General features: G+C 39.7%; 2 protein-coding genes across 2 annotated transcripts in view; one reads left to right on the top strand and one right to left on the bottom strand.

Annotated features, from left to right (window-relative positions):
• GFM1 (G elongation factor mitochondrial 1) overlaps positions 1–27,771 on the bottom strand; it is a 57,857-nt gene that overhangs the window by 15,386 nt on the left and 14,700 nt on the right. The window contains exons 7-14 of the mRNA XM_075004086.1: positions 27,007–27,161; positions 24,349–24,433; positions 21,746–21,883; positions 20,846–20,947; positions 19,530–19,586; positions 18,852–18,989; positions 16,996–17,078; positions 494–656 (exon numbers count right to left, since the gene is read on the bottom strand). Of these exons, the coding sequence (XP_074860187.1) occupies positions 494–656; positions 16,996–17,078; positions 18,852–18,989; positions 19,530–19,586; positions 20,846–20,947; positions 21,746–21,883; positions 24,349–24,433; positions 27,007–27,161 (921 nt within the window). The remainder of the gene's footprint in view (positions 1–493; positions 657–16,995; positions 17,079–18,851; positions 18,990–19,529; positions 19,587–20,845; positions 20,948–21,745; positions 21,884–24,348; positions 24,434–27,006; positions 27,162–27,771) is intronic.
• Positions 1,569–16,985, top strand: LXN (latexin). Its single transcript, XM_075004092.1, has 6 exons — positions 1,569–1,889; positions 9,145–9,207; positions 10,612–10,789; positions 11,435–11,571; positions 15,204–15,266; positions 16,629–16,985. The coding sequence occupies exons 1-6, from the start codon at positions 1,761–1,763 to the stop codon at positions 16,725–16,727; spliced, it is 669 nt and encodes a 222-aa protein (XP_074860193.1). The 5' UTR covers positions 1,569–1,760; the 3' UTR covers positions 16,728–16,985.

The following is a 27,771-nucleotide window of genomic DNA, read 5'->3' as shown; positions in this document are numbered from 1 at the left end:
AATTTAATTGAAGTTTCCTGCACAAAAAGGTCTCGGCTATGTGACAGATACTACATTTTTCAGAATCTGCTGCTGGTTGTACATGGCAATAAGCAGAAACATTCATTAAAGGGGATATGCAAAAAAACAGTGTGACTAGAAGTAAGATTGTTTTATTATAACATTTGAAAGACTTGCTTTGTTTGCTGTTTTTCCCTAAATATCACAAGTTAAAGATGAAGAAATTGATCTGTGTATATTATGTTTAGTAATATAAACACTAAGAGCTTCTAAATTAAATGGAAAACTGGGAATTTTAGGACTGGGAAAATATACAGCAAAACCACACAGTGTATAGACCTAGATCCTGTCTAAACCTGAATCAACAGTAAAACTCTCATTGCCTCCAGTGGGGCAGGATTAATTTCCACAGGGATGACAATGCAAGAGGAGGAAGGTAAGAACTACGCAATTGCTATATCACAAATACAAAATATTATAAAATACTTGTCACCTTTTCAACAGAAGGTACAAACTGCTTTGGGACATTTGTTCCAATAGTTTTGTCTTGAAATTCCACCTGTGTGTAGTTCTCTGGATCTAGAGGCTCTAGAACACCTATTACTTTACCATATTGGCCTGCCCCACCAGACTGCTTTTTGTGAGTATAGTCAAACCTAAAAAGACAAAACACTGTGTTATCCATCATAGAAGCTATGCTTTAGCCATAATTCCAAAGGAGTATGTCGTTATATAGACATTTTGCCTTATCCTATTTAGTTATGCATAACCAAAATGGCTATGCAGTTCTACCAATTATTGACACTACAGACAAAAATATTTAATAATCACATGTTGAACGGCATGATTCACCACTCAGAGTGAAAAACAGGAAGGGTACTATTTTAAAAATCACTACAGTGAAAACAATCCAGAATAGTTTATATTAAAAAAAACAAAACTCAGATAACAGACAGTAATGGGACATCAGCAAGGAAATCAAAACTCTTTTGTGGACCCAAATTAATTTTCTTTTGCTATCTAGACTCCACTTGAACTCATAATGCATGCAAAAACTATGACATCAAAAATGTCAGAAGTGCTCAGATAGGTAAATAAAACCTTGACAAGATTAATTTGTTAGAAAGTTAGGAATCCAATTTTCATCAAAATAACCCTGTAACAGAGAATGAAGAAAAAATACAGGCAACATTTTCCATAAAGCATTAACTATCCAGGCCCTATCCCATGCTAACAGGTTATACTGCTGGGACTTCTATTGGCAGAAATAAGCTCCAAAAGTAAATTTGCATACTACAATGTATTGAGAAAGAATGTAATAACAGGAACTGGACTTATGAAATATGCACTAAGTGGAAGTTGCAACACAGCTCATCACAGGCCTATCTGGCCCAACCAGAAGCCCCCACTAGCCGGGTCCATTTTAGGGATAGTATATGAAAAAGACTGACAACTTCCAGCCTCCGGTATTAGCATGTCCCAGCCTCTGGGGCTCGTCATTCCCCCCCTCCCCCCGCCCGGCAAAAGCGAAGGTAAACATAGCTGCCCTCAAGCAAAATAGGCTGCCGAACAGGTCACCCGCAGCGCCCAGAGATGCACCCGCATCAGATGCGCCGGTGCACACGGAGGCTCAGCCCATAACCCGACGCGCCTGCTGCTTCCGTGGGAGTGGCAGCTGAAGGGTTCCCACACTCCCAAGCCCAGACACCCTCTGCGCCTCGCCGTTCCTGCGTGCGCCGGCGAGTGAAGTGTCCTGCTCCATGGAGATCCCCCCATCCCACTACCCAGCTACGAGAGCAGCTGCCGTAGCACAGAACTACATCAACTACCAGCACGGCAGCCCCAGTAAGGTCTTTATGGTGCAGGAGGTGACCAAAGCCAGCAAGGAGGTGAGTGTGCATAAGGGAAAGCGTCGCCACGCGGGGCTGGCAAGAAACACCCGGCCCACGAACTATCGCCATCTGGGTAAAATCTGGCTCTAGAAAACAGGAAGTAGGCCAGCGCGTTCGGGACACCTACGCGACTGTGCCGGCTATGGTACAAGGAAGTTTGAACTCCAGCCACTGCCACGCCCTACGCCTCTTCTCACTGCTGATAGGGGAGCGTAGGGAGTACGCAGGCCGGGAAGGGAAGGGTCCCGTTTCCCACTACGGAGAGAACCTCACAGCAGCGCCACGCTCATTTCCCTTGCAGAAGGGCAGTAGAATTTAAGAAGTGCTGTCAGCTGAGTATTTACCAGCCAACCAAACCTAAGGCCCCGAGCTACAAAAAGCCATATTATAGTCTTTTAGTTTTGTCTTTCAGGACATTAAAATGTATCTTTAAATCAAATAGACACTCTTCTAATAGTAAAACATTGTTACCACGCAGGGCCAACTTTTAACCCAGAACAATTTAGGCTAATTATGATTCTCTGTTATGGTTTTAAAAAAGTGATTACACAGGCAAAATTACACAGGTAAAACTTCTGATATTATATTATTGCTGTATTTGGAGTTTTGCCTAAGACCTAAGTTCCTGAAGTCATGCAAGTCTTCCTCTTTCATTTAAAAATGTAGTTCTCATGGTTACAAAGAAAAGCCTGGAATCATAATCTGCCACTACCACAACACAAATAAAAAGAATGCCAAATTCATCATTTAAACTCTCACTGGGGCACAGAATTTTTCAATGCGTGGTATTATCAGTTGTGAAAATAAGCCAAACTATTGCCCTGCCACATTGTTTGGGCCACAACAATGAAAAGAGGGAGAAAGAATCCAGGAGGCTTGGTTTCAAGTTCTCATTTCTGGACAAGTTTCAGTTAACCTATCCAGAGATATTCACATTTTAAAATTTTCTAGCTCACAGTTATGCTTTCAGACTTTCTTCCATAAATCCTCCAGTGTAGAAGAAGTTCATAGTGCATTACTAAAAACAAAACAAACCAGAAAGAGACTCCTAGATAAGATGCCCTGCATCAAGCTTGCTGAGTAAAATTGGTGTGTTCTGAAATAGTTATACTACTCCTATTGTGGAGCATAAGCTTTGGTGGGCAAAGACCTGCTTTGTCAGATGCATGAGTCATCAAGACCTGCCAAAGCTTACGCTCCAATATATCTGTTAGTCTGTAAGGTGCTACAGGACTTGTTGTTGTTGTTGACGATATGGACTAACTTGGCTACCTCTCTGATACTACTCCTGTTGATCATAATGAGAAATGCCTGGCTAAACTTTGCACACCGCTTTAAAAAAATCACATTATGCTTTGAATTACAAAATATATCCAAACTTATTTTGGTTTGATAATACTAGTAGTTCAGTATAGGTATTTTCAATAATAAAATTTATTACAAATTCTATTCTTAAATGTCTCCCAGAATTTGTCATTTGGTCTTTACCTTTTAAAATGAAGTGCTCACAACAAAACAAGCACAGAAGATTTGAGTGTCTTTATACATTTTCTCTAAGCAATCACACTGTGGTATTTCAAATCTTCCCTGCACGGTCCTTCGTACTCCAAAACAAAGCACATAACTTCACATGAAAGGAGAAACTGAAGAAGCTGTGGACACACTTAGGCTTAGATTTTAAAAGGAGTTAGACACATGCATGATTACCTGTGTGCCGTTACTCATGAATTTTCATGTGTGCAAGATGAAAGCCTAAAAGTCTATCCACTCTGTATATATGCACATGTAAGATGTCTACAGTAGAACTTTGCTAAGTTTTCAGAGACTTTTAGGTCCATTGGGAGTAGTTCTATTTTGTGAACTGAGTACATTTGTTTAGGTTTTGATGAACAAAAGTGTCAAAATCCTAAGTATAAAGATCAAACCACTCTAGTCAAGCATCCTTGGGATCTAACCGATACAAGAGAATTTGTTGCACCATAGGAGGTCAGTATTGTCTAGCAGTATTGATAAGACTTCCGCTGCTTACTGGGCTCTTAGAAGACATTTAGGGATACAGCAGACCCTTGACTTACGCATAGCTTGTGTTCCTGGGCAACCATGCTTAAGTCAAATTTAGCATAAGACAGTACTGGTGGGGGGGAGGCAGGGAAGCTGCTACATACAGGTCCTCCTGTCCTGGCTCTCTTCTGTTCATTCCTATAGACCAGTGGTTCCCAACCTTTTCAAAATGAGAATCCATTTTGACAATTCAGGAAGACCCTGTGACCCAAGGCAATTCAAAACTGTGTGTGGCAGGTTTCCCCTGGGAAAAACACATCCCCGCACCCCTAGTTTAAACCCCTCTCAGTGTTCCCCCCGCCCCAGGTTTAAACCCCTCTCAGCTAGGGTTGCCAGATTTTTGGAAAACTTATGCCATGAGATCCCCAGCTGGAGCTGCCTGTCCTGCATAAGATTCTCTGAAGACGGTACAGGGACCCTGGAAGCCCTGCAGCTGGGATCCAGCTGGGGAGCAGAGACCTGGCCAACAGTGCCAGCCACAGGATCCCCAGCCAGGATCGGGGGAACCACTGCAGCCCCACAGCTTGAAGCCAGCTGATACAACTAGTCCTCGCCAGCAGCACAAGCCACAGGACCCTGGCAGGGGGGGACCCCACAGCTTTAAGACGGCTGGGGCACTGAGCCATGGCCAGCAGCACCAGTTGCAGGATCCCCAGCTGTGGGGGGAAGACACCTACAGCCCCACGGCTGGAAGCTGGATGGGGTGCTGAGCCCTGGCTGGTAGTGCCAGCCACAGGATCCCAGGTAGGGGGGCAGGGGACCCCACAGCAGCACATTGGGAACTGGCTGGGGCATGGAGCCCTGACAGGCTCTCAGCCTCCTCTGTCCTCACCATCCACAGGCTTAAACCTGTCTTAGCCACTCCACCCCACCACCTACCTCAGAGGGAAGTTCCAAGCTGCGGCTTCTGACCCCTGCTGTTGCTTTGCTAGGCTGCCTTCTTCTCTGCCTGGCTCTCCCCAGCCTTCTTATGCCCTTCCTCCACCTGCAGCAGGGCAGTTCCCTGCACTGCAGGCTTAAATGGTACTGAGTTTAATTGATTTAAGGGTGGGATCCTTCCTGCCAGCAGTTAAACCAATTAAACTGGTTCCATTTCAGCACAGCATGGCAGTGCAGCGACTGGGAGCTCAGGAGTCAAGTGGCTTCGAATGGCTCCTTAAGAGTCCAGCCAGTGACCCTCAGAAAAATTCCTGGTTGGGAATCCCTGCTACAGACCCTGTTTACTGTTATTCCTAACTGACATTCCTTTTAAAGTTACTTTTCCTTTAAAAACAATTGTTAGTACAAGCACTTGAACTTTAAGTTTACAAATCTGTCAAAAGAAAGTCACTGAAATCAAGAGTCATTTTTTTTCCTCTCAGTCTAATCCCCTGGTCCTGATCTCATCTATTTTTCAGCTAGAAAATTGGGATCTCCTGTTAAATTACTCATCACTTAGCAGGAAAGAATGACACTTTTTTTTTAACCCTTTTTTCTAAAAACATTTGATTTACGTCTTGGAATTGATCTCTCTCTGTGTCAGGGAAGATTAAAATCCTCTCTTGCCTTCGCTGAGATTAGTGCCCCCTCCCAGCTCCCTCCATTTTACCTGTCACCATGAAGCACTGATAAATGTCCACAAGTGATTGTCACTGTTCAAGAGTTTCTACTATCCATAAAAGAAATTCTGTAGACTCCGTCAATCCAGAGAGGATCACTGTTGATAGTTATGCCAGGTCTGGTTCCACATGCAAGAGAACCTTGGATTCTTTCCAGATTTAATTTAATTAACTCAACTTACCATACTTCTTTTCCTTCTCAGTTCAACTCTCCTCTTTAGGAGACCATTACACATGAAAGTCAGTCATATTTGAGACTGTTCTTTTAGTACCTTGAGTTACAGATTAACTTTCATAATAACCAAAACAACTGCTTTATGATGTATGTGCAGCTATTTAATAAGTAGGCTGAATTATCTACTGGACTGAGCACATGTCTGGAAGCCAGGAGTTCCTGAGTCCTAATCCTGACTCTTATTTAAAAATGGTGTGCATTTTGAAACTGGACCACAATATAAATTAAGTATTAATAAACCTGTGTCACATCTTAGAGCTTTATCTTTTTTTGTTCTTCTAGATAATACTTGGGACAGATCTGTTCAAATATCCCATGCATCAGTTGCTCAAAGATGTCTTAAGTGGCTTTGCCCCCACTAGCTGCACAGTCTGAAGAATAATTAGTTTGTGCCCAATTATTTTTGTAATTCTGAAAAAAAAAGCTGTTATACCTTCACTGTCCTTCCCTCTGACAATGCCCTTGTAAATCAAATCAAAACAGCAGAGAAAGCATAAATAACAAGAAACAACCAGTTTCTGCCCCATCAAAGTCACTTTTTGCTGTATAAGATCATGATATGACAACTCGTACTAGTAGTACTAGGCATTAGTACGTTAAAAACAAGGATGACTTAGTGTCATCCAATGTGAGTCAGTGGTGGTAAGTTTTTGCAAAGACTACTCTCCAATTCAACACCACGTGTACTATTCAATCTATTGTCTTGTTTGTGAATGTGATAAAAACAGGGTTTAGTCTTGCACCTTGCAGGTATGAATGAACTATGTTCCAACCTGTGCAGTCTCCTTGCTCATGCCTAAGCAGGAACACTGCCAATTCCACCTACAATGTTAGCATAAAACATTTCATAAAATTGGGGAAGGATTACCGTGTAGTAATTGTGCCTCTAACAAAGCAGCTTCTTCAGTACTGATAGGATTTTACAGTCTATCTATCTATATTACCATTTTTCCATCAGGAACCTCATTCTTGGCTGAAAAATATTGTCGTGGTTACTAGAACAGCCATGGCTCCCTCAGGACAGAGCAGTTCTTAATTTGAGATTATACTACATTCCAAAACACAACTTAATTTAGCTTAGTCTTGAGGATAGGTCTATGATCGTATGCACTATTTTCCTTTTATAGCTCAAACTTTTAAGACCAATTACAGTTTTTAATTTTTGGAGCACGAAGGTCACACAATGCACGTGACTCATACAAGGCTATATATTTGTAATACTATACTGCTTAATTGTAGAATCATAGAATACTAGGACTGGAAGGGACCTTGAGAGGTCATCGAGTCCAGCCCCCTGCCCTCATGGCAGAATCAAGTACTGTCTAGACCATTTCTGATAGACATTTATCTAACCTGTTCTTAAATCTCTCCAGAGATGGAGATTCCACAACCTTGTGTTGACCACCCTGACAGTTAGGAACTTTTCCTAATGTCCATACTAAACCTCCCTTGCTGTAGTTTAAGCCCATTGCTTCTTGTTCCAACCTCAGAACATAAGAACATAAGAATGGCCATACTGGGTCAGACCAAAGGTCCATCCAGCCCAGCATCCCATCTGCCGACAGTGGCCAATGCCAGGTGCCCCAGAGAAGGAGAACAGAAGACAATGATCAAGTGATTTATCTCCTGCCATCCATCTCCTGCCCTTGTTCTGATGGCTAGGGCACCATACTTTATCCCTGGCTAATAGCCATTTATGGACCTAACCTGCAAAAATTTATCAAGCTCTTTTTTAAACCCTAATAGAGTCCTGGCCTTCACAGCCTCCTCGGGCAAGGAGTTCCACAGGTTGACTGTGCGCTGTGTGAAGAAAAATTTCCTTTTATTAGTTTTGAACCTACTACCCATCAATTTCATTTGGTGTCCCCTAGTTCTTGTATTATGGGAAAAGGTAAATAATTTTTCTATATTCACTTTCTCCACACCATTCATGATTTTATATACCTCTATCATATCGCCCCTCAATCGCCTCTTTTCCAAACTGAAAAGTCCCAGTCTCTCTAGCCTCTCCCCATATGGGACCCGTTCCAAGCCCCTAATCATCTTAGTCGCCCTTTTCTGAACCTTTTCTAATGCCAATATATCTTTTTTGAGGTGAGGAGACCACATCTGCATGCAGTACTCAAGATGTGGGCGTACTATAGTTTTATATAAGGGAAGTATGATATCTTCTGTCTTATTATCGATCCCTTTTTTAATAATTCCTAACATCCTATTTGCCTTATTAACTGCGGCTGCACACTGCGTGGATGTCTTCAGAGAACTATCCACTATAACTCCAAGATCCCTTTCCTGATCTGTCGTAGCTAAATTTGACCCCATCATGTAGTACGTGTAATTTGGGTTATTTTTTCCAACATGCATTACCTTACACTTACCCACATAAAATTTCATTTGCCATTTTGCTGCCCAATCACTCAGTTTGCTGAGATCTTTTTGTAGTTCTTCAGAGGCCAGGAACAACAAGTTTTCTCCCTCCTCCTTATGTGACACCCTTTTAGATACCTGAAAGCCACAATCATGTCCCCCCTCAATCTTCTTTTTCCAAACTGAACATGCCCAATTCTTTCAGCCTTTCTTCATAGGTCATATTCTCTAGTCCTTTGATCATTCTTGGTGCTCTTTTCTGGACCCTTTCCAATTTCTCCACACCTTTGTTGACATGTGGTGCCCAGAACTGAACACAATACTCCGAGGCCTACCCAGTGCAGAGTTGAGTGGAAGAATGACTTCTCGTGTCTTGTTCACAACACACGTGTTAATGCATCCCAGAATCACGACTGCTTTTTTTGCAACAGCATCACACTGTTGACTGTTATTTAACTTGTGGTCCACTATAACCCCTAGATCCCTTCCCGCCATACTCCTTCTTAGGCAGTCGCTTCCCGTTCTGTATGTGTGAAACTGATTGCTCCTTCCTAAGTGCAGCAGTTTGCATTTGTCTTTATTAAACTTCATCCTGTTTACCTCAGACCATTTCTCCAGATCATTTTGAATTTTGACCCTATCCTCCAAAGCTGTTGCAACCTCTCCTTAAGAGACATAAGAATGAGCTTTATGTGACAGAAAGAACCCTACTAACTGGACTTAAAACAAAAAGAACCATGGATAACTAACTAGATGTAACATGAAGAACACTGGTGCTATGTATTAAAAAATAACTGGCCTTTAAGTCTGGTCATATGTACGCAAAAAGAGTTAAATCTGTTTAGTACAGAGTGGCACTATGCATATTCATAGTTCACAGGGTTAACCTGAATCATTGCCATCTTGCACAGAAATGAAGATTAAAGCCACAACAGTTCTAACTTTTAAAAAAAAATTAATATTTATATTAAAAAATATTTCCTCATTTTAGGACATTCCTGGTGTTGGGCACAAATACCACCTTAAATTTGCAATGGAAGATATCCTCTACAAGGTGAGCTCTGCTTTATTACTTGGATTGTGAATATTTTAGGGAAAAATCCATCTTTTAATTATACATGTATAATTATGGGTCCCTGCTCTCTGTTGGAAGCTCTAGACCGTACTAGTACATAATCATTTGAAAGTGACCTGGTTGTAAAAGTGGAGCATAATACATAAATTTCAGAGCTCCCTTCATTACTAATCAGGCCATAAGACCAGATTTCATCACAAGACACAACCAGTTTCTGTCCCATCAAAGTCACTTTTTGCTGTATAAGATCATGATATGGCAACTGGTACTTGTAGCACTAGGTATTCGTACATTAAAAACAAGGATGACTTAGTGTCATCCACTGTGAGTCAGTTACAGCTGCAATTTGTAGACCTCATTTGAAAATATTTCTCTAGCTAAATAATAGAAACAGAATACTGTGTCAAATTGATATAAAAGGAAAAGCACCATCACTAAATATATAGCTGTGACATGTTCTATATAAACTACATAGGAAGTCTGTTCATATATTTTATTGGCATTTAACATTTTACCCTGCTTTAATCTTAAATAGTCTGTACATCTTCACACACGAGTAAGAAAGATGCACTGTAAGGCTATGTCTATACTAGAAGCATCTATTGACAGAAAAAAAATCTCAAGGGAGCCTCTGGTGATAGACTGTTGCTACACACACAACTTGTTCTGTCGACAGCTGCCAGGCTGCACTGCCCACTGGTGACAGAAAGCAGAATAGCAGCTCTGCAAACAGGCCTGACCAGCAACCAGAAACCCTGTCTGTCGACAGAAGTGGCTACACGATACTTGTGTCGATAGTACTCTATCAACAGGCAAAAGAAAGCTGTGTCTACATGAGCCTCTTCCTTCTGGAAGGGGCATGTTAATGAACAAGTTTGAAAGATGCTAATGAGGCACTGCCATATATATGCAGCAACTCATTAGCATAATGGCAGACGTGACAATTTGAAAGTGCCGCTTTTAAATTGCATAGTGCCTGTGGCGCCTTTCAACAGGACCCCCCAGTCTTCGAAAGCCCCTTCTTCTGACCTGTTGTTGAAAGGCCTCTGCGTCCACAGGGGGCACGTGATTCGAAAGCGGAACTTTCGAATTGCTGCAGCAGCCATTATGCTAATGAGGCACTGCATATTTATAACATCACCTCATTAGCATCTTTCAAACTCACTCATTAACATGCCCCTTCTGAAAGGAAGGGGCTTGTGAAGACACAGCTGAAGAGTTCTGTCAATACTCTGTGGACAGAAAGCTTTATGAATGTAGACGCTCCCTGAATTCTGTCAACAGAACTCTCCAGCGTAGACACAGCTTGAGATCTTCTACATGTTAACTGCCTATTTTACATTATTTAAATAGAGTAAATTCATGTAACTATTTCTGTAACAGGATAGCATCATTAATTGCACTGCTCAAGTTCTTTATTATCTGGGCAACCAACACACTTCACCACAAGTGCATTTTACAGTGGAAGGAGAAATTGGGAAGAACACAGATGAAGCAGATATAAAATTTTATAACAGACTCAAAAGCCTTCAAGAACCATTGGTTGCACAAAACATTCCAGGTATGAAATGTTCACCTTCCTCATTCAAATTTTAGTGTCAAGCAGCACTGAATGTTCATTCTGAATGCACAGAGTTTGATTTCTTTTTTTTATTTTAAATTGTGCTTTCCCTGAATGCTTGCTAGGCTCATCCCTGTCATTAGTATTACAAAAGCTACTGGAGATCTTACCCAACTACGATCAGGCCTTCATTTTGAAGGGCTCTGTACCCAGTGTTCTCTCTAAGATGAGCACTTGAAGAGATTCAGGTGCTGCCAAGCTGATTAGCAGAGTGCCTATAGCCATCCCACAGTGAGCAGCATGCGTTTCTGTTGTTGGTGCACAGCCACACATGCCTTGGTGCACCTAACAAAATTTATTATGCCCATGGATAGAAAAAATAAGTGGGAACACACTGCTCTATATCTAAATACTGGAACAGAGAATCACTGTCTTGAACGGGTTACCATCTAAATAGAAGAGCCAAAGGGTAAAAGAAGAAATGGACTTTTCCTAAGGAGACACAGCAAGTCTGCTGTAGAGCCAGGAATAGGACTCAGGTCTCCTGACTCCTAGTCCTGTATCCTACCCTCTAGGTTGAGACTGAATGAGCTTCAATGTCAGATTTTCACACATTTAATATAGATCATTTGCTTTGGTTCTCAGACAGTTATGGCAACATGTCACCAGAAATGGAACCCATCAGGAATCTAGCCCAGGTTGCCTGTGGTTATATAATATGGCAGAATTCAACTGAGAACACATGGTACAATTTGGCTCAAATCAGAGCTGTCAGGCAGGTGGTAAGTAATGCACCAATCAATGCTCCTAGATGATGATCGTAATTAGGACTGAATTCAGAGATGCTGCTATGTAAAGATATTCCATTGGTAAACTATAGATTGCTGGTGGATTAATAGAAATATATTCATTCAGCTTTAATGTCTACATTGTAACAGATTTAGGCAATATCAAAAATTTTAAATGGGTTCTTTCAGTCACAAAACTGTGTAGGCAATGTCCTAAGGGTATAAGCTGACAGTCTAAAATATGTACAGGCTGACTGACCTATTCCCTATTCTCTCTATCAGCCCCACCTCAGTACTACTGATATATAGCAATCCCCAAAAACAAATTCAGGAGACTGAACATAACAGAACTGTTTGCTCTCTAGGTATTTTTGTCACGGTCATGGTTTGCTACATGGAGTTTCTGGAATTTAATATTCAGTGGCCCCATTTCTGAATTTGTGCATGTTCAGGTGATTGCATGTGTTTACAGATCACGTTACAGAAGCAGTCATACAAAGGGTGCAATTAGATATCACTATCGAGTGCATCAATAAAGAAGTAAACCTACTTACTCCTAATCTTTCCTCATCCCCCAGAAAACCCTTAGCTAAGATTCAAATGACACACTCCCTGTGGAAAGCTGAACTGCTTTATGCTGAGGCTAAACTACACCTGTAATCCTCACTCCTGAGGAGAAAAGCATAACCCGAGCATTGAGTTGGAAAAGAGGTTATTAAAAAGACTTCTATTTTAAATCATCCCTACGATTTTTTTCGCTTGTCGTACTTTTAACCAAGTAAATGTTTTTTTTCTGCTCTAGCAAGACAAAGCTCTTACTCGATGACTGGAGTGTTGTCGTGCACTTTCATTCTTCTCTTTTGCTCCACTTCTCATACAGTTTGATGGTGACAACAGTATTGTGAATTTATTAATTACAAGTCTCTTGACATTTTATCTCTGGTCTAATCATTTCATTTGACTATGGTTTCCTATTACGTTTCTTTCCTTCATTAATATTCTCTGTACACCCAGTTTATATTAGTCTTACATCTGCACAATATCAAAATACACTCCTTTATCTTTCAACCTATTCTGTAATCTCACAATCAGTCACAGTAATCTTGTTTGACATCTTTAAGCTGAGCATGGACAAAAGGCAATGGGCTGCCTTTCAAGTCCAATAAGATCAAAATCCATCCACTCATATTGGTTTGTAACACTCCAGTCTTCAACCATTGTTAATTTATCTAAAATTATATTCAAATCAGGTCTCAGTTAAATTCTTTATTTCATATCTCCAAATATTATTCTACCTTGCTCTTGCTATATTTGCTTTTATTAATTTCTGTATGTTTCATTTTACTAAAGCACCTGTGTCTTAAAAAAATACCCAAACAGCATAAGTCTACTGTAAACCCTCTATTTACGCAATTTCGACTTGTGCATTATTTGGATTAATGTGAGTCGAAATCATGAGTGGCAGCAAGCTGGGAACCAGCTGGCTCCTGGCTCCCCTCTGCTTGCAAGAGCTGGGAAAGTAACCAGCGCTGCTGCACTGGTCAATTTTCTGGCTCCCAGGAGTGGCAGGGAGATGGGAACCAGGCAACAGCCTGGCTTCCCTCTGCTCCCAGCTCCCCTCTGCTGGTCAGTTTCCCAGCTTCTGCAAGTGGAGGGGAGCTGGGAGCCAGGCTACCATCTGGTTTGTGGCTCCCCACCAGTCCCAGGAGCCGAGAAACTGACTAACGCAGCAGTACTGCTCAGTTTCACAGCTCCCCCGACTTGCACAAAATTCGATTTACATGTGGTTGCCCAGGAACGCAACCTACATGTAAGTCAGAGATTTACTGTATACCTTGAACGAGTTAAACAATTGGAAAATGCCCCCTGAACTCTTTTCTTTTAAAGCCATAAAACCAAAAGATGGGCATTATTAATATGATTCATATCATATTTACTTCTATTGATGAAATAGACATCCAGCTGGCAAAAGCAGAACATTATTAGCTTATTAATGTTTTCAGAATTATAAGGTATAGTGATTACTAATTAAGTTTGACAAGAAAATAAAACACAGGAAAGGCAAGGTGATGGTCCCTAAGAGTAAGGCCAAAATATGTAGACTTCATTTCATGTTCTAGCCCTATTACTTTATCAGTTGAAAATCTCTTCTTGCTGAATTGATCTTTATATGCCAAAAACCGTTCAGAAGAATATGACCTTTGACTGCCAAAAAAAATTATAGCTTTTCAAGTTGCCCAAAAGTAACCTATCTCCCACTACCAAAAGATCCTGAGGATTTTTCACCAGAAAGAGACATTTACTCAGGGTACATCGACACGAGAAGCACCTGTCTACAGAAGTTACTGTCGTAACAAATGTTCCAACAAAAGTTCTTTGACAGATCCTGTCTAAACATAAAAGCGGATCAATCTTTTGATCCACTCTGTCAACAAAAGGACCCCCAGAGCGTCTACATGGCTTTTTTTTTTTTTGGCAGTTTCTGTCAACAAAACACATTTTGCGTGTAGATGCTCCACAAGTTTTGTCTACACTAGAGGGTTTTGTAGACATAGCCTCAATGTGTCTCAGTGTAAGTTACTTTAGGAACACCACTGATGGGCTACATCTACACAGTGTGCTGCTGCTGGCAGGTAATGCAAATGAGGCGCTCATTTACAAACTGTGCACCTCATATGCATACTCTTGTGTGATCGCTGTCCTGGCAGAGGCTTCAGTCACCACAAAACAAGCCATGGAGATGGGGTCTGTCGACCAAAACGCCTCTTTGTGATAGCCCCTTATCCCTGACAAAAATGAGGAGCCCCCAAGCCGGCCAGCAGCATGTTGCTGGTGGTGGGTCCTGTGGGTAAGCAGTGAGGTAGGGCGCAGGGAAGCAGGGTCCCCCCCTTGATTTGACTCCTGTTAATATAAATAGTATTTAAAGCATAAGTTGAGTCTGCGCAAGTTGGGAGACTACAGTATTATTATTTAGTGCCAACTGAAACAGAACTAACTTCTATGAGATTCCATCTGGGAGTGTCACCCACCCAAAATTACACTATGAACAGGAATACCAGTGATTGGGAGAACTAATCCAACTGATTGCTGCTGCTAGTTTCCCAAATCTGGTATTTTAATAGCAAGATTTACTTACCCTAAAATATGTACTAGCTTCTGCTGTACCTACAGTGCCATGTACTTTGGGTTTTCTTAAATGACCAATTGCTCAACTTTGCATCTTTACCCAAACTAAGTTATTCAGTCACAAAAATCTAAAAACAGAGGAAGTGAAGTTTCCATAGAAACGTAAGTAAATGGAAAATGAGTCAACACTAAAAAAAACTTAAGTTGCTTTGGAAGAAGAACCCACTATTTCTCTTGAAAGAGAACAATTACATTAGTCATGCCTGATGCTGTAAACAGAGCTGTTTGAGTAATCACTGTGGAGTTAAACTCAGATGTTATTCTCTGGTTAAATGAAGTGCATTGTGGAGCAAAACTAAGTTTCATCTGTTTTATTCATTACCCTCTCATAATATTTCATACATTATATTGCTGCCAATTACAAATGAATGACTGTTTTTATTAATGAAAAGGTAACTTAAGTCTCAGTATTTATCATCTTGTCTTTATGTTTGTTCCAGAAAAGAAATGATGATTACTTAGAATTTGACTACACGGTTCTGCTTCATGATAGTGTCTCCCAGGTAAAAGTCTTATAGTAAAGCAAAAGCAAAAGTTAGATTACCATCTACAAATTGTCTGTTCTGGAACCCAGAACATTAGACTGATGGTAACATATTCCCCCTTCATACTGGTGCTTGGACCAGTAGATTGGTTGCATGAGAGGCTAGACCACCCCCTTTCACTCACTATTATCCAGAGTTCTGTCTCCATTCATATGCAAGCAGCAGACCAAAGATCTCAATTTTTGCCATGGTTTCAGGGATCTTAAATTCTTTGGTTATAATTTTAATTGATGACAAAAACTGAAGAGAAAAGATTGACATTCCTGAGCCCTTCCTGTAAGGTGGGAGAGGTTCTTTAAGCAGCTGCTCTGAGACCTCTCCATCAAGGGGAAATTAATGCTGGGACAGACCTGTTCCCTTTTCTATCCATGGACAAAGGGATCAAGACTAGGAGGGAAAAACATCCTGATCTACATAACTGCACTGCAGTGTGAGCTGCACAGAAGAAGATGTGGGGAAGGGGCTAGTCCTCCATAATCAGGAGGAGGAAATCACTGTACCCAATCACCATGAAAGGCAAGATCCACAATGAGCTTGGATCAGGCCATGGAGCTCCCCTCCACACTCGGCATAGCACTGACAGCAAGTTCCCAAAATGGTGCCATCTTACTACCTAGTACTGTGTCCCAGGGAAATCATAGAACACTAGGACTGGAAGGGACCTCGAGAGGCCATCGAGTCCAGCCCCCTGCCCCAATGGCAGGACCAAGTACTATCTAAACCATCCCTGATAGACATCTATCTAACCTGTTCTTAAATGTCTCCAGCGATGGAGATTCTACAACCTCCCTTGGCAATTTATTCCACTGTTTGACCACCCTGACAGTTAGGAACTTTTTCCTAATGTCCAACCTAAACCTCCCTTGCTGTAGTTTAAGCCCCTTGCCTCTTGTTCTATCCTCAGAGGCCAAGAAGAACAAGTTTTCTCCTTCCTCCTTATGACTCCTTTTTTTTTTTTTTTAAAACCAAGAAAATATTTTGCATTTGATGTAGGGAAAAAGTTTTAGATACCAAGCTTTAGCTACTGTAATTCAGTGTAAAATCATCCACAGGTAAGAGATTCCTTATCCATTCCAAATATCACCAGACACCCATCAAGATTTGCATTTCATCAACAACACATACCATACCATAACCATCAGTGGAGAGGGAAAGTTCTGAAAGGAATTAGTGAAGCAACTGTAGTACAAAGCACAGTTTGTTTCTTTTGCAATCCTGCACTTGTTTTTGTTTCTTAAATAGAATTTTCAGTATTGTTCTAAGAAAATTTCCAGTTTACTCCAGTAAGTGATTTTTTTTTTTTTTTTTGTTTATCCACAGGAAATTATTCCTTGGCAAATGCAGGTTCTTTGGCATCCACAGCATGGAGTTAAAGTAATAGAGAACAGCTGTCAGCCAAAACAGGCAGAGCATGAGTAGTAACACATCCAATATGGCAAAAACAGATACTCAAAAACTACGGCGATGGGGAAGTCATATAAGCAGACAGCTATACAAAGATGAGCAAGATCCTCAGTCTGTGAAACCCTCTTTTTCTTCTCATGTATATTTTACTTTATTCCCCAACAAATCAAAATAAATGTTATGTACTTCTTCTCTGTAGAGTAAATGTTGTGATAAAGGTACACTAAAATACCGCAGTGCTAGGCAAATTTTGTGTATTATGCTGGAAAGGAAGAATACTTACATTACAGGTGCTGTTATGCTCTCTCTAAATGCAACTTTAGGCTTTCCCATGGTACAAGGACAGGCATATTCTCTTTCCATCCGCTGCAGAGAAAGCAGAAAAAAAATCCAGGACTGTTCCTGTATAATGACATCATCTTTGATCACAGTCATTAAAGTAGTTTGAAAAAACAAACTTGTCACTGTCATTCTGATATAATCCCTGTTTAGGAGCAGTAACTTATAAACTGGAAGGCTGTGGCCACACTAATATGGCACTTCAGAATATGCTAATGAGGCACTTTCATGAATATGCAGCACTTAATTAGCATAATTGCAACCGCGCACGCTTCAAAACCAGCAGTTTTGAAACACATGCTGCCTGTGTAGCTGGGGGCCTTTTGAAACAACTCCCCCCAAATTTCGAAACCCCTTCTTCCAAAAGCCAAATGGGAAAAAGGGGCTTTCGAAATCAGGAGGTTTGTTTCAAAAGGTTCCCCCCACAGCTACATGGGTGGTGTGCATTTTGAAACTGCCAGTTTTGAAGCGCACATGGCCGTCATTATGCTAATGAGGTGCTGCACATTCACGGTAGCACCTTATTAGCATATTCTGTACTGCCACATTACCATAGCCCCTCCAAAAGGAGAAGCTAGTGTGGCCACAGCCAAAGTATTCTATAGGACAGGTAAAAGCTACATTCTTATTCAAACTTAAGCAGCCCAAGATTTTCCATGTTCAATAAAATGTCAGATCCATTTAGTGTTATACAAAATTGTTAAGGGAACACTCATCTTGAAATACCACACATTTTAAAGTCAAATCTAGTTTTAAGGGACTATCCCCTTACAATTTCAGATCTCCCTGCGTATTCATTTTAAAACCCATTTTTCTTCATAATTTTTCGAACTTTCCCCTGTTTAGCAAAACAAAGAAACTGATTATGGTGACATTCATTGTAAACAAAAGGCAGTCAAATGTATAAAATGAGCAAACAGGAAAGAAAATGCTCTTCTGAAATGTTGATCATAAACATAGGTAGAGTTTTTCTAAATAGGCAAAACATTTCAGAACACTGATTTTTAAGATGATAGAAAATTTTCAGTTAAACTTATTAATGCCAAGGAAAGATGAAGAAAACTACAAATATTTTATAACTAGGCATTTAACCATCACCTTAAGCAGCCAAAAATTATTTTCATAAATATTTTAATACTTTTCATTCTGAAATCCAAAAAACTTTTATGAACTACAGTTTCAGTCCTGCATTGGAGCTAAGCAAGTGGAACTGTGTACTTCTGCAGAGCCCAGGTAGTACAGCTTGTCAAGAACTGTTTTTCATTGGAAAATGCTGATTCATCAAAATGGATATTTTCACATGAAAGGATCAGTTTAAGGTATTTTCATCAAGGTTTCTCAAATCCAGGGCAGGTGCGATTGGGACTCTCACCCAGGATGCAGAAGACCTGGATTCAAAGCCCTGCTCTGCCTCATTCACACCATGAACTTGGACTTACGTACATGTCATCCCAGGTGACTGCCCTAACTGCCAGGCTATTGGCTGCCAACTTTTTGGATGAGGACATCACTTGTAAAAAGATCTGTTTCATCCTAATGTGCAATGGAAAATATTTTGAAATCTCAATACAGCTGTCCATCCAAATTTTACCCCATTAGCAGAAGCATTCACAAGGATTTACAACTGCAGAATCAGAGCCTATATCTTGTGATCACTTAGCCCATATACACAATAGATTGTGGATGACGGGTTAAAAAGTGCACCGCAACACTGCACAATATCCTCGGGCAGAAAATAAAGAACAACCTTTTTCCCAGCCAAGACGCAGTTGAATGGTTCTCAGATTCAGCTTTACTCACCTGAGCATAGATTTCCAAGTGCAGTTCTCCCATTCCAGAAACGATTGTCTCTTTGTTCTCATTGTCAAAATGGACTCTAAAGGTAGGATCTTCTCTTGTAAACCGGTTCAGGCCTTTTGAAAATTTATCTAAGTCATTCTTTAAAAAAAAAATTACACACGTCCAAAATAAATTAAACATTTTATTCAACAGCTGATGATAGAGAAAAGTTCATCCTAATCAGCTAACATTGTTCCCTCCCAATCAGAGGTACATGGTGTTTCTGTCCCAAACAAATCCATAAATTCATGACTGGGTTCATTCCCAAAACTCTTGCATGTGCAAAACCACAAACCAGGAACAGAAGTCATGATTCGGTCAGGATTAGCTAACCCCAATCTTTTCCTTAGTGAACACACAGATTAACAACTTTTACCTTAATTTAGCTGATAGCCTTTTCTTAATGCAGATAAATCCCTAGGGTTACTCATGGTCTGCTAACCCACTGAATGCACATGTTAAATAATATGAACAGCATGATAATAAATGCATCAGCTAATGTTTTAAGACACCATTCATTTCCCAGTTAAGACAACTCCAGAGCATTTCCCTCAAAATGCAAAATGACAAAAATAGAATGCTATAGGAACTCAGAAAGTTTTGAGTTATTAGCCGTAAATTTGATCCACAGGATCCTACCTTATTGGCAGGCTTCATGGCTACAGAAATGACAGGCTCAGGGACATGAATTGATTCCTGTAGTAATTAAAAAGGAACAGTTACCAAGTAAACAAATGTCATTATAGCTGTCAGTGTGATCACTGCAGAAAATTGATGTTTTGGTCTCAGGAATTATGAGCTCCCAACAACGATGACTATTTTCATAGCACCGACCTGTTCAGATTTCATTAAAATAATATGTTCTTAAAGTCACAAGCAAAGAAAATTCAGAGTTAAGGCTGTTACTCTGTTCTTGTCCCCACCTCTAATGTGTGTCTTAGGGAGGTGAGTAATGAGGGGTATATGTGGAAGAGCTCTAAATCTACATGAGAATACTACCTTTATCAAGAGGAATCTTCCTTAGGAAGGAAGAGTACTAAGGCAGAAGGAAAGAGAACCTGCCAAATTGCCAAGCTCAAAGCTTATGTAATATGATCAGTTATATGTTGAAGAACAGTGGTATGAGGCAAACATGACACATTTATGCATACAATTATTTTTTTTGCAAGCATGACTGATATTTGTACATTTATATTTTGCATGATGGGGAGAATTATTTTAACTGAATTATTAAACAAAAATATTGCTGCCAATGGACATGTATTAAAACCAAGAATCTTTCTCACCTAATATCATTTCAAACACAATAAAGCAAACTGGCTAGTTTTCCTTTATGTATGTCAAAAAGGTTTGAAAATTAAGATAGTGATTTTATATATTGTACATAAACCATCAACATGTTTGCATTAGTTTTACAGCTCTCTCGCTTTAAAGCATTTTGTCTTAGAGGATATTTTCAAAGTTCTATAGCTCCTTCCCTATCTTCCTACTAAATTCTGTTAGTTCCAAGATCGTGACAAAACTGTAGCCTAATACATATAGTAATTAATTATTTCTACTACTGCTTGAATGTGAAATTAAATTTTTCTGGACTGTGGCTCTTCTTGTTAGTTAAATAGTTTTGCTTCCAAGCTTTTAACTCCAAATTTTATATTTACATTGGCACACAAAAAAGTTTTATCTATTATACCCAACTTTTAGTCCTGAGAACTGACATTTTGTATTGTGTGTACAATATCTTACATAAATACCTACATACACAGTACAGTCATATATATTTATATAATTTTTAAGGAATTTAAACTGGCATCAGAGATGTGTCTGAAAATTATTTTCACCTTGATACCTTTTGTCTGAATAAATAGTGCATTTAAGGTCAGAAAAATTACTTAAGACTCAAAAGAATAAAAACCCAGTCCAAAGGTGGGTCAGGTCCATGAAAAAGTTGTACTTACCATGGAAATGTCCGTATTGGTTTTCTCAGTGAATGTATCCCCACTAGCACAATCAATTCCAAACAATGCACATATATCTCCTGCATGAACTTCATCTACGTCCTAAAAAGAAAGGTTAGCTATGTACATGGTACTGAAAGGAAATGGGAAAAGATATCTAATATACATACAGAGCTATATCTGGTTTCAAGTGCAAAGAATGATTAAAGAAGCATGCTGGGATTTTCAAAAAGGGCTTAAGAGCCTAACTACTTTCACCTTGCAGCTTTGATAAAAATTATGCTGTAAATCCTCAGTGCAAATTCACAAGGGATTCTCAGTTTCAATACTAGCTAACCCAAGAGTAAACGTGCTAAGCGCATCACTTGCTAACTTTCATGCCATCTTGACTTGTCTATAGTATTAATATTGCAAGAACTCTAGCAGCAAAGCTACTTGCTTTCCCCAGTTGAATGTCTTCTGAATGGGACAGTATTTGTACATTTTGGTTGGTAATTTTTAGTTTGAGAATTAGAAACGTCACAGCAGAGTTGTTCTGGTTGGAAAGAGAGGAAATAATCTTGTCAAAACAGATGTGTGAAGAAGTTGAAAAGGAGACATTTAGCTTTTTTCAGCCAGAAAAGCAATAGCCATTTTGTAAGGCCTCAAGAGTAGAGAGCAAACATATACACATAGAATCCTCCAAATCTATTGACAAAAAATAAAATGGAGCAGATTTTAATTTCCAGTTCCACTTCTGGAACTCTATTAAAGGCAATAAGGTAAAAATTAATCAAGCTGAATTTTTCCCTCTGTTGCTTTATTTTGAGATGCTGAACAAGCATCTGAACTTTCCAATAAACTCCAAAGACAGATAACAGCATCCCACAGTTTTCCTCTAGTTCTAGATCCTACACTTACCTCCATCAAGTCTGCATGCATGCGAACCACTCTCTGCACTCGCACCCTTTTCCCTGTCCTGGTGTTGTAAATGTTATCACTTTTCTTCAACATCCCTTGATAGACTCGAATGTACGTAAGCTGCCCAAAACGGCCAGCCTGCAAATAGCATTCACAAATTGAGCTAAATGTTAGAACCACCATTAGACTTAACAGCCCTACAATTCTATATGCACTCTACTGTGTTGCTAAAGGACCATTTATTTGAGTTCATTAGCTTGCAATTAGACATCAAAAATAATTTCATCTATATTTTGAAAATAGTCAAGCCTTCCCTCAACCCTGGAGTAGAATCTGGCATCCCCGGACAAGTTTCTTACTTTACGAGTCCACAAGCTTGTCCACTAAGATGTATGCCATAGCATCTTAGCAATCCAGATGGGCATGTCTCACATCACAAAGGTCTCTGTCATTGCGCTACAATTTTAATTTATATGTTTCATTTTAAGCCTCATTTTCTCCTCTTACACATGCATAAATCCACCCCTTTTTCTTTTTTTCCCACAGAAATATAACATTTCCCTTTGAAAATATTTGTGATAAATCCACTGAAGCCAAAAACTTTTCAGCTATAGTTCCAGAAAAAAAAGGGGGAAAAAAATCCAATCATTTTTGGAAAAAAAAAAAAAAAAAAAGTGTATTAGGAATGCAACCTCCATATTTACCAATGTTTGAATGCATTCAGAACACAGCTAAATGAAAATTTATTAAAAGAAATTTATCGGCACTCATTATTAACTAGATCTCCTTTTAAGGATTTATTTGCCCATGCAGGGCAACCAGCATAAACGTCAAAGGAGCACTGAGACCAGAGCTCCTTGGAGCTTTGGGAGCCAAGCTAGCTGCTGACCCTATACAGGTTATGTTACAACACAGCTATTTTTAAGATACAAGAAGTCAGACAAAATGGAAGGAAATGGAAAGGAAGGTCACAAACACAGGCATAAAAATGGACGTTAAAAGACAACACGTAATGTAGTCAAAGAAATGTGCTGAGTGAGTGAGTCTGGGTGAAAAACTGGTAAGACATTTTCAAGCCTTCTACTGAATATACAAAATGGTTATAGCAACAAACCAGAATTGTCTTAAAATGAGAAGCAATGTCCATAAATGGGTGATCTGGAATAATCAGCAATTGTTTTGGGCATTTTTCAGTGGGAAAAAAATTAACTCAGTGGGGAGCAGAAGCATCATGTGGGCTACTGTCAGTGACCTCACGATCATCACCACGTATTAAGACCTGTCATTTACCAATCACCACAATCCCCTTTTCCTGACAGTAAAAATGGTCTAACTGGACTAAATGAGAGGACATCACTACCTCCTTGGCCTGCCCTAAGAAACAACTAATGTTGCTCTTCTCCTCCTAATGTATCAGCTTAATGCCACTTTATACCTATCTACTGATCATGTTTCTTTAATTTTTTGCCTTCTATCTCATGAGATCTATCAGCTGAGGTAAGGTACAGTAGTACACATTAGAGGTCATCCGTATTTTCACCCACAAGCATAATCCCAAATTTGAGGCAGAAGACTTCAAAAGGTTATTTAGTCCAGTATTTCTTAATTTTTTGGAGATCAGGGAATACCAAACAATAATATTTTTATATGGAACACCTATGAAAATTTTCTTTTAAAAAAAAAATTATCAGACCAAAAACAAAAACAAAAGCAAAACAAAAAACAGCAACATATACAGCAAAAACAAAATGAAGAAACACTCGAGTATCATAGCAATGAAGAAGTAACATTGTATCTGGATTTAATAAGAGAAAATATGTACCATCAGTGTATGATATTAAAAAAGTGTCAGATGCTCGTGGCACACCAGCAAGTTGTTCACGGAACATCTATGTTCCGCAGAACATGGGTTAAGAAACTTTGATCTAGTCCACACACCATGCCGAATTTGTGTAAGAACTCAGTGCTGTCTGAGGATTAGAGTCAAATTATTTTGCTAGTCAGCCAAAGAATCAGTGGTGCCTTATGCAGGGTGCCAGATATTGTAATAATTAGAAACAGAATTTAAGGTCTACCTCAGACAGAATGGAAGAATTCTTATCCATCTGTCCCTTTGATTTAGATTGCTCTGTTCTCTAACCAGGTCACAGATAATGAACGTGGGTACAGTATGACTTTACGGTGACAAACAGAAGCAATATTCAACTTTCTCACCAGCCACACGGGATCAGATTTTGGCAGCATGAAAAAAATACATGAAAAACTCGAACAACTGAAACAAGTCAGCTCACTAACATAGTGGGCATCCATCTGCTATAAATCCATAGTTCAGCCACACCATGACAGAATAATGCAATAACAAATGCGGCATATGCACAAATTTATCAGAAAGCTTTTAAACAAAGCCCTAATGTGTTTCATTCACAAAACCAATAACCATCCCTACGTAAGAAACATTTCCTAGGGCTAATGACAGGCTGCCATTAATGCCAGATAAGCTTTACTTAGAGTACAACAAATCTCCAAGGAAATGCCCTGTGCCTTTATAGTTCTTGTTTAATTATAAATTTCTCTCAAAAGAAAAAGAAAGATTAATAACCCACCTCCAGTTTGAAAGCCAGACCTACAAAAGGCTTGGAGCCATCTCTGACTGAATTCAGCAGCAGCTTGATTTTCTCCTCAGAATCCCTTCAAAAAAAAAAAAAGGGGGGGGGAGGGAGGGGCGCAAGTGAATTGAAATGATGAGACAATACATAGCAGTTTCTCCTCTCTGTGCGCTCAATCATGCTAGGTGATGAAGTGCCCTACACATCTACTGAAGTTGTTTGGGGGCTGTAAAGTGCTGTTCAGCACCTCTTAGTAGGCTTTGTGCACCTTGCAGGACCAGGCCTTCTGAAGACAACTTCAAAGAAACTATAGCTATCTCTGAAATGGAGGTCCATAGCACTGATATATTTATCAGCGTTCACATTAACTCACTAAAATTCCACTACATGAGGTGGCTACTGTGCTATTACACCAAACTCATTCTTCATGAAAGATGGCACATTTAAAGCACTAGGAACAAAATTCCTAGAATGAATCTCTGACCCCTTTGAAGTCAATGGCAAAATCCCTGTTGTCTTCAAAGGTACCATATGTTACCCCTGCTACTCAAAGCAAATATGAGAGAGAGAGAGAGAGGTGCATCAGGCACAGACCTGGAAGCCAGGAAGTCTCACGTACAAATCCAAACTCTGACTATGACTCCCTCTGTGATCTTGGCACTAGCTTAACCTCCGAAGTTCAAGTTTCCTGTGTAGAATAGAGGTAACACTACTGCTTCTTGCAGGTATTGTGAAGATTAGTTAATACTAAAGTGTGAGTCTATTCTGAAAGAAGGCCTAAGGTACAGCCACACAAAGTAATATAGTGGCACCACAGTAATGCTTTAGTGTAGACACTTGCTACACTGATGGAAAGGAAATCTCCCACCAGCATAGGGAGCCCACTGCCCTGAGAGGCAGTAGCTAGATCCCTGGTGTTCAACTAGTTCTGAAGCAGTAGCCACTAGCGAAACAGCCACACTATTCTGAAAATATATTTATTGTTCAAGTCAACTGGCCACACTCAACCAGCCAAACAAACAGCCACATGTGGTTAGTGTGTGGGACACCATGGTAAGATTGATGGAAGAAGTCTTCCACTGACCTAGTGCAGCATAAATGAAGATTTATGTTAGCTTCACTGTGCCACTCATAAGAGTGGATTTTTCACACTCTGAGGAATGTTGTTAAACTGACTAAATTTTCTAGAGTAGATCAGGGCCTACTAAGAATGACAATGCAGAATACTGGAATATATACTGAAAAAAAAAAACAAAAACACACAAGCAAATGTGGCAGAGAGTCTCAGAGCCTGAATCTACAGCGAAGGTTTGCACACGGGTGTTAGCAATAGCTATGCAGATGCTTCTGAGACAAGGGGAGCAGGTAGGTTTTGGGCTTCAGAGCATGAGCTCCAGCTCAAGTGGGAACATCTGCATAGCTATTTGTAGCACAACAGCATGAGCACAGGTCTGTAGACTTGGACTCAGACTCACTGCTGTACAGATATTTTCTGATAGTGTGGATATGGCCAAGTATCCCCTCCATATGTCATGCTCTTCCCGAACATGCAGCAGAGAAACGTATTTGTAAATGTTAACATAGAGCACTTTCAGCAGAATAGAGCTGAGAGGAAAAGCATATAACCATCAACTATTCAACTTGTCAGTAACAGTATGTACCAATAAGTTTACAAGAATGGAACGGCTTGACGGTTGCATCATATGCTAATCTCAACTCAGATGGTTTTGCAATTGTGGAATGGAAATCTTATAAAGAAAACATTCCAATTTGGACGCTAAAAGTGCAGAGAGAACCATCAGTAGCAACCACTCTCACTAGCTCAGAAGTTACACCGATGGGTCACATACCAAACTTAACTTAACCTTTCTAACCCAGAAGTATGATCATAAAAGGGGGTCTGTGTGGAGGAGGGATAAGAAAAGGTGATGAGTTAATTGAAAAAATATTGGTGCTCGGTGGGGAGAGGGGAAGACAGGCAGGCAACGTTTATTGGCATAATTTCTAGATATGAAGGGTTTATAATGTACCCAACACTATATTATCTGAGCAATTCAAACACGCATGCTTCTCAGATTTATTTCTATAGTAAGAGGTGTCTGAAAATAAGCGTATATGTACAGGAGATGACTCTAAACACCATTTATACACAAAAGGAGATATACTAGCACTAAATATTTGGGTTGGCTTTTATTTGTTTCTTTTCAAACATACATCTATATGTTTACATATGTAGGACATATCTATAGTGAAAGATAGGGAAACACTTTTTAAAATCAAGCCCTGATGCATTTTTAAGTATGACTTATTTCCTCATCTACATACAACCTAAGATGTTATCAATTTATCCTTACCAATAATAAGACCTGCCCAGATCATGAAATATTTGTCAGTTTTAAAATTTAAGAAGAAATAAAACAATGTTATATTACAAGTGAAAAGAATGCCTGTCGTCTTAATTACCTACAGACTCATAGAAGTCTACTAAATTACCTACTATACCACATTACTATACATGCTTTTTCTCGATAGTGACTGACAAACATGTTTTTTGTTAAAACTTCCTGCTGCATTTGGAACCTGCTTGAAATCCTGATTCTGTAAACACTTTGTACATAGTATCTGTTCTCCCCACCCTCTTCCTCTGGCACTCACTTCTGGTTGACAATAGCATAGTTCTGGACTTCAGATGGATTTGGAAGATAGTCTAAAACAGCATCCAGGAGGGGCTGCACTCCTTTGTTCTTCAAAGCACTTCCCACAAGTACAGGTGTAAAGGATCTTTTCAGTGTTGCTCTTCTGATTGCAAGCTAGAAAAAACATTTATAAATTACTTCTAATTTTGTAGCACCTCCCATATTATACATGGAGCTAAAAGCTGGCACCTGTAACACTATAGTGATTCAGCTGTCTGCTTTGAGGGGCAGGGACTGTGTGTTTACTTAGGCCTTGCAAGGCACCAAGCAAATGGTTAACAAGAACAAAAATAATTATCATTCATAAAGGGACAGGGTTGTACTGGAAGTTACAGCCTTAACGCCAAATGCAAAAGATGACCAGCATTCAGGTTAAAAGGACAGTAACTCAGTGCTCTCACCTTAATATTCCTCTCTCCCTCTGACCCTCCTCCCAATAAAATAAAATAAAATAAAAACCAAAACCCAAACCTCCAAACGCACAATCTTCCTTTCCCCACAAACAGAGTAATAATTTTTATCATACAGTGGAAGTCACAAGAAATACAAGCCAATCAAACACATGCTACAAAGTAGCAGAATGAAACCACCTCCCTATTATGAGATGCTGATACCAACTCAGAACAATACCAATGCAAACAAATGTCCAAACATTCAGTAGCCTCCATACAAGTTCACTAGCCCCAACATAAAACTTTGTGAGAGGGATAGACTTCACCATTTG

This window comes from Carettochelys insculpta, chromosome 10 (assembly GCF_033958435.1).
Source record: "Carettochelys insculpta isolate YL-2023 chromosome 10, ASM3395843v1, whole genome shotgun sequence".
Taxonomy (NCBI): domain Eukaryota; kingdom Metazoa; phylum Chordata; order Testudines; family Carettochelyidae; genus Carettochelys; species Carettochelys insculpta.
The sequence above is the reverse complement of the archived record's forward strand: the minus strand, read 5'-3'. Positions and strand labels throughout refer to the sequence as shown.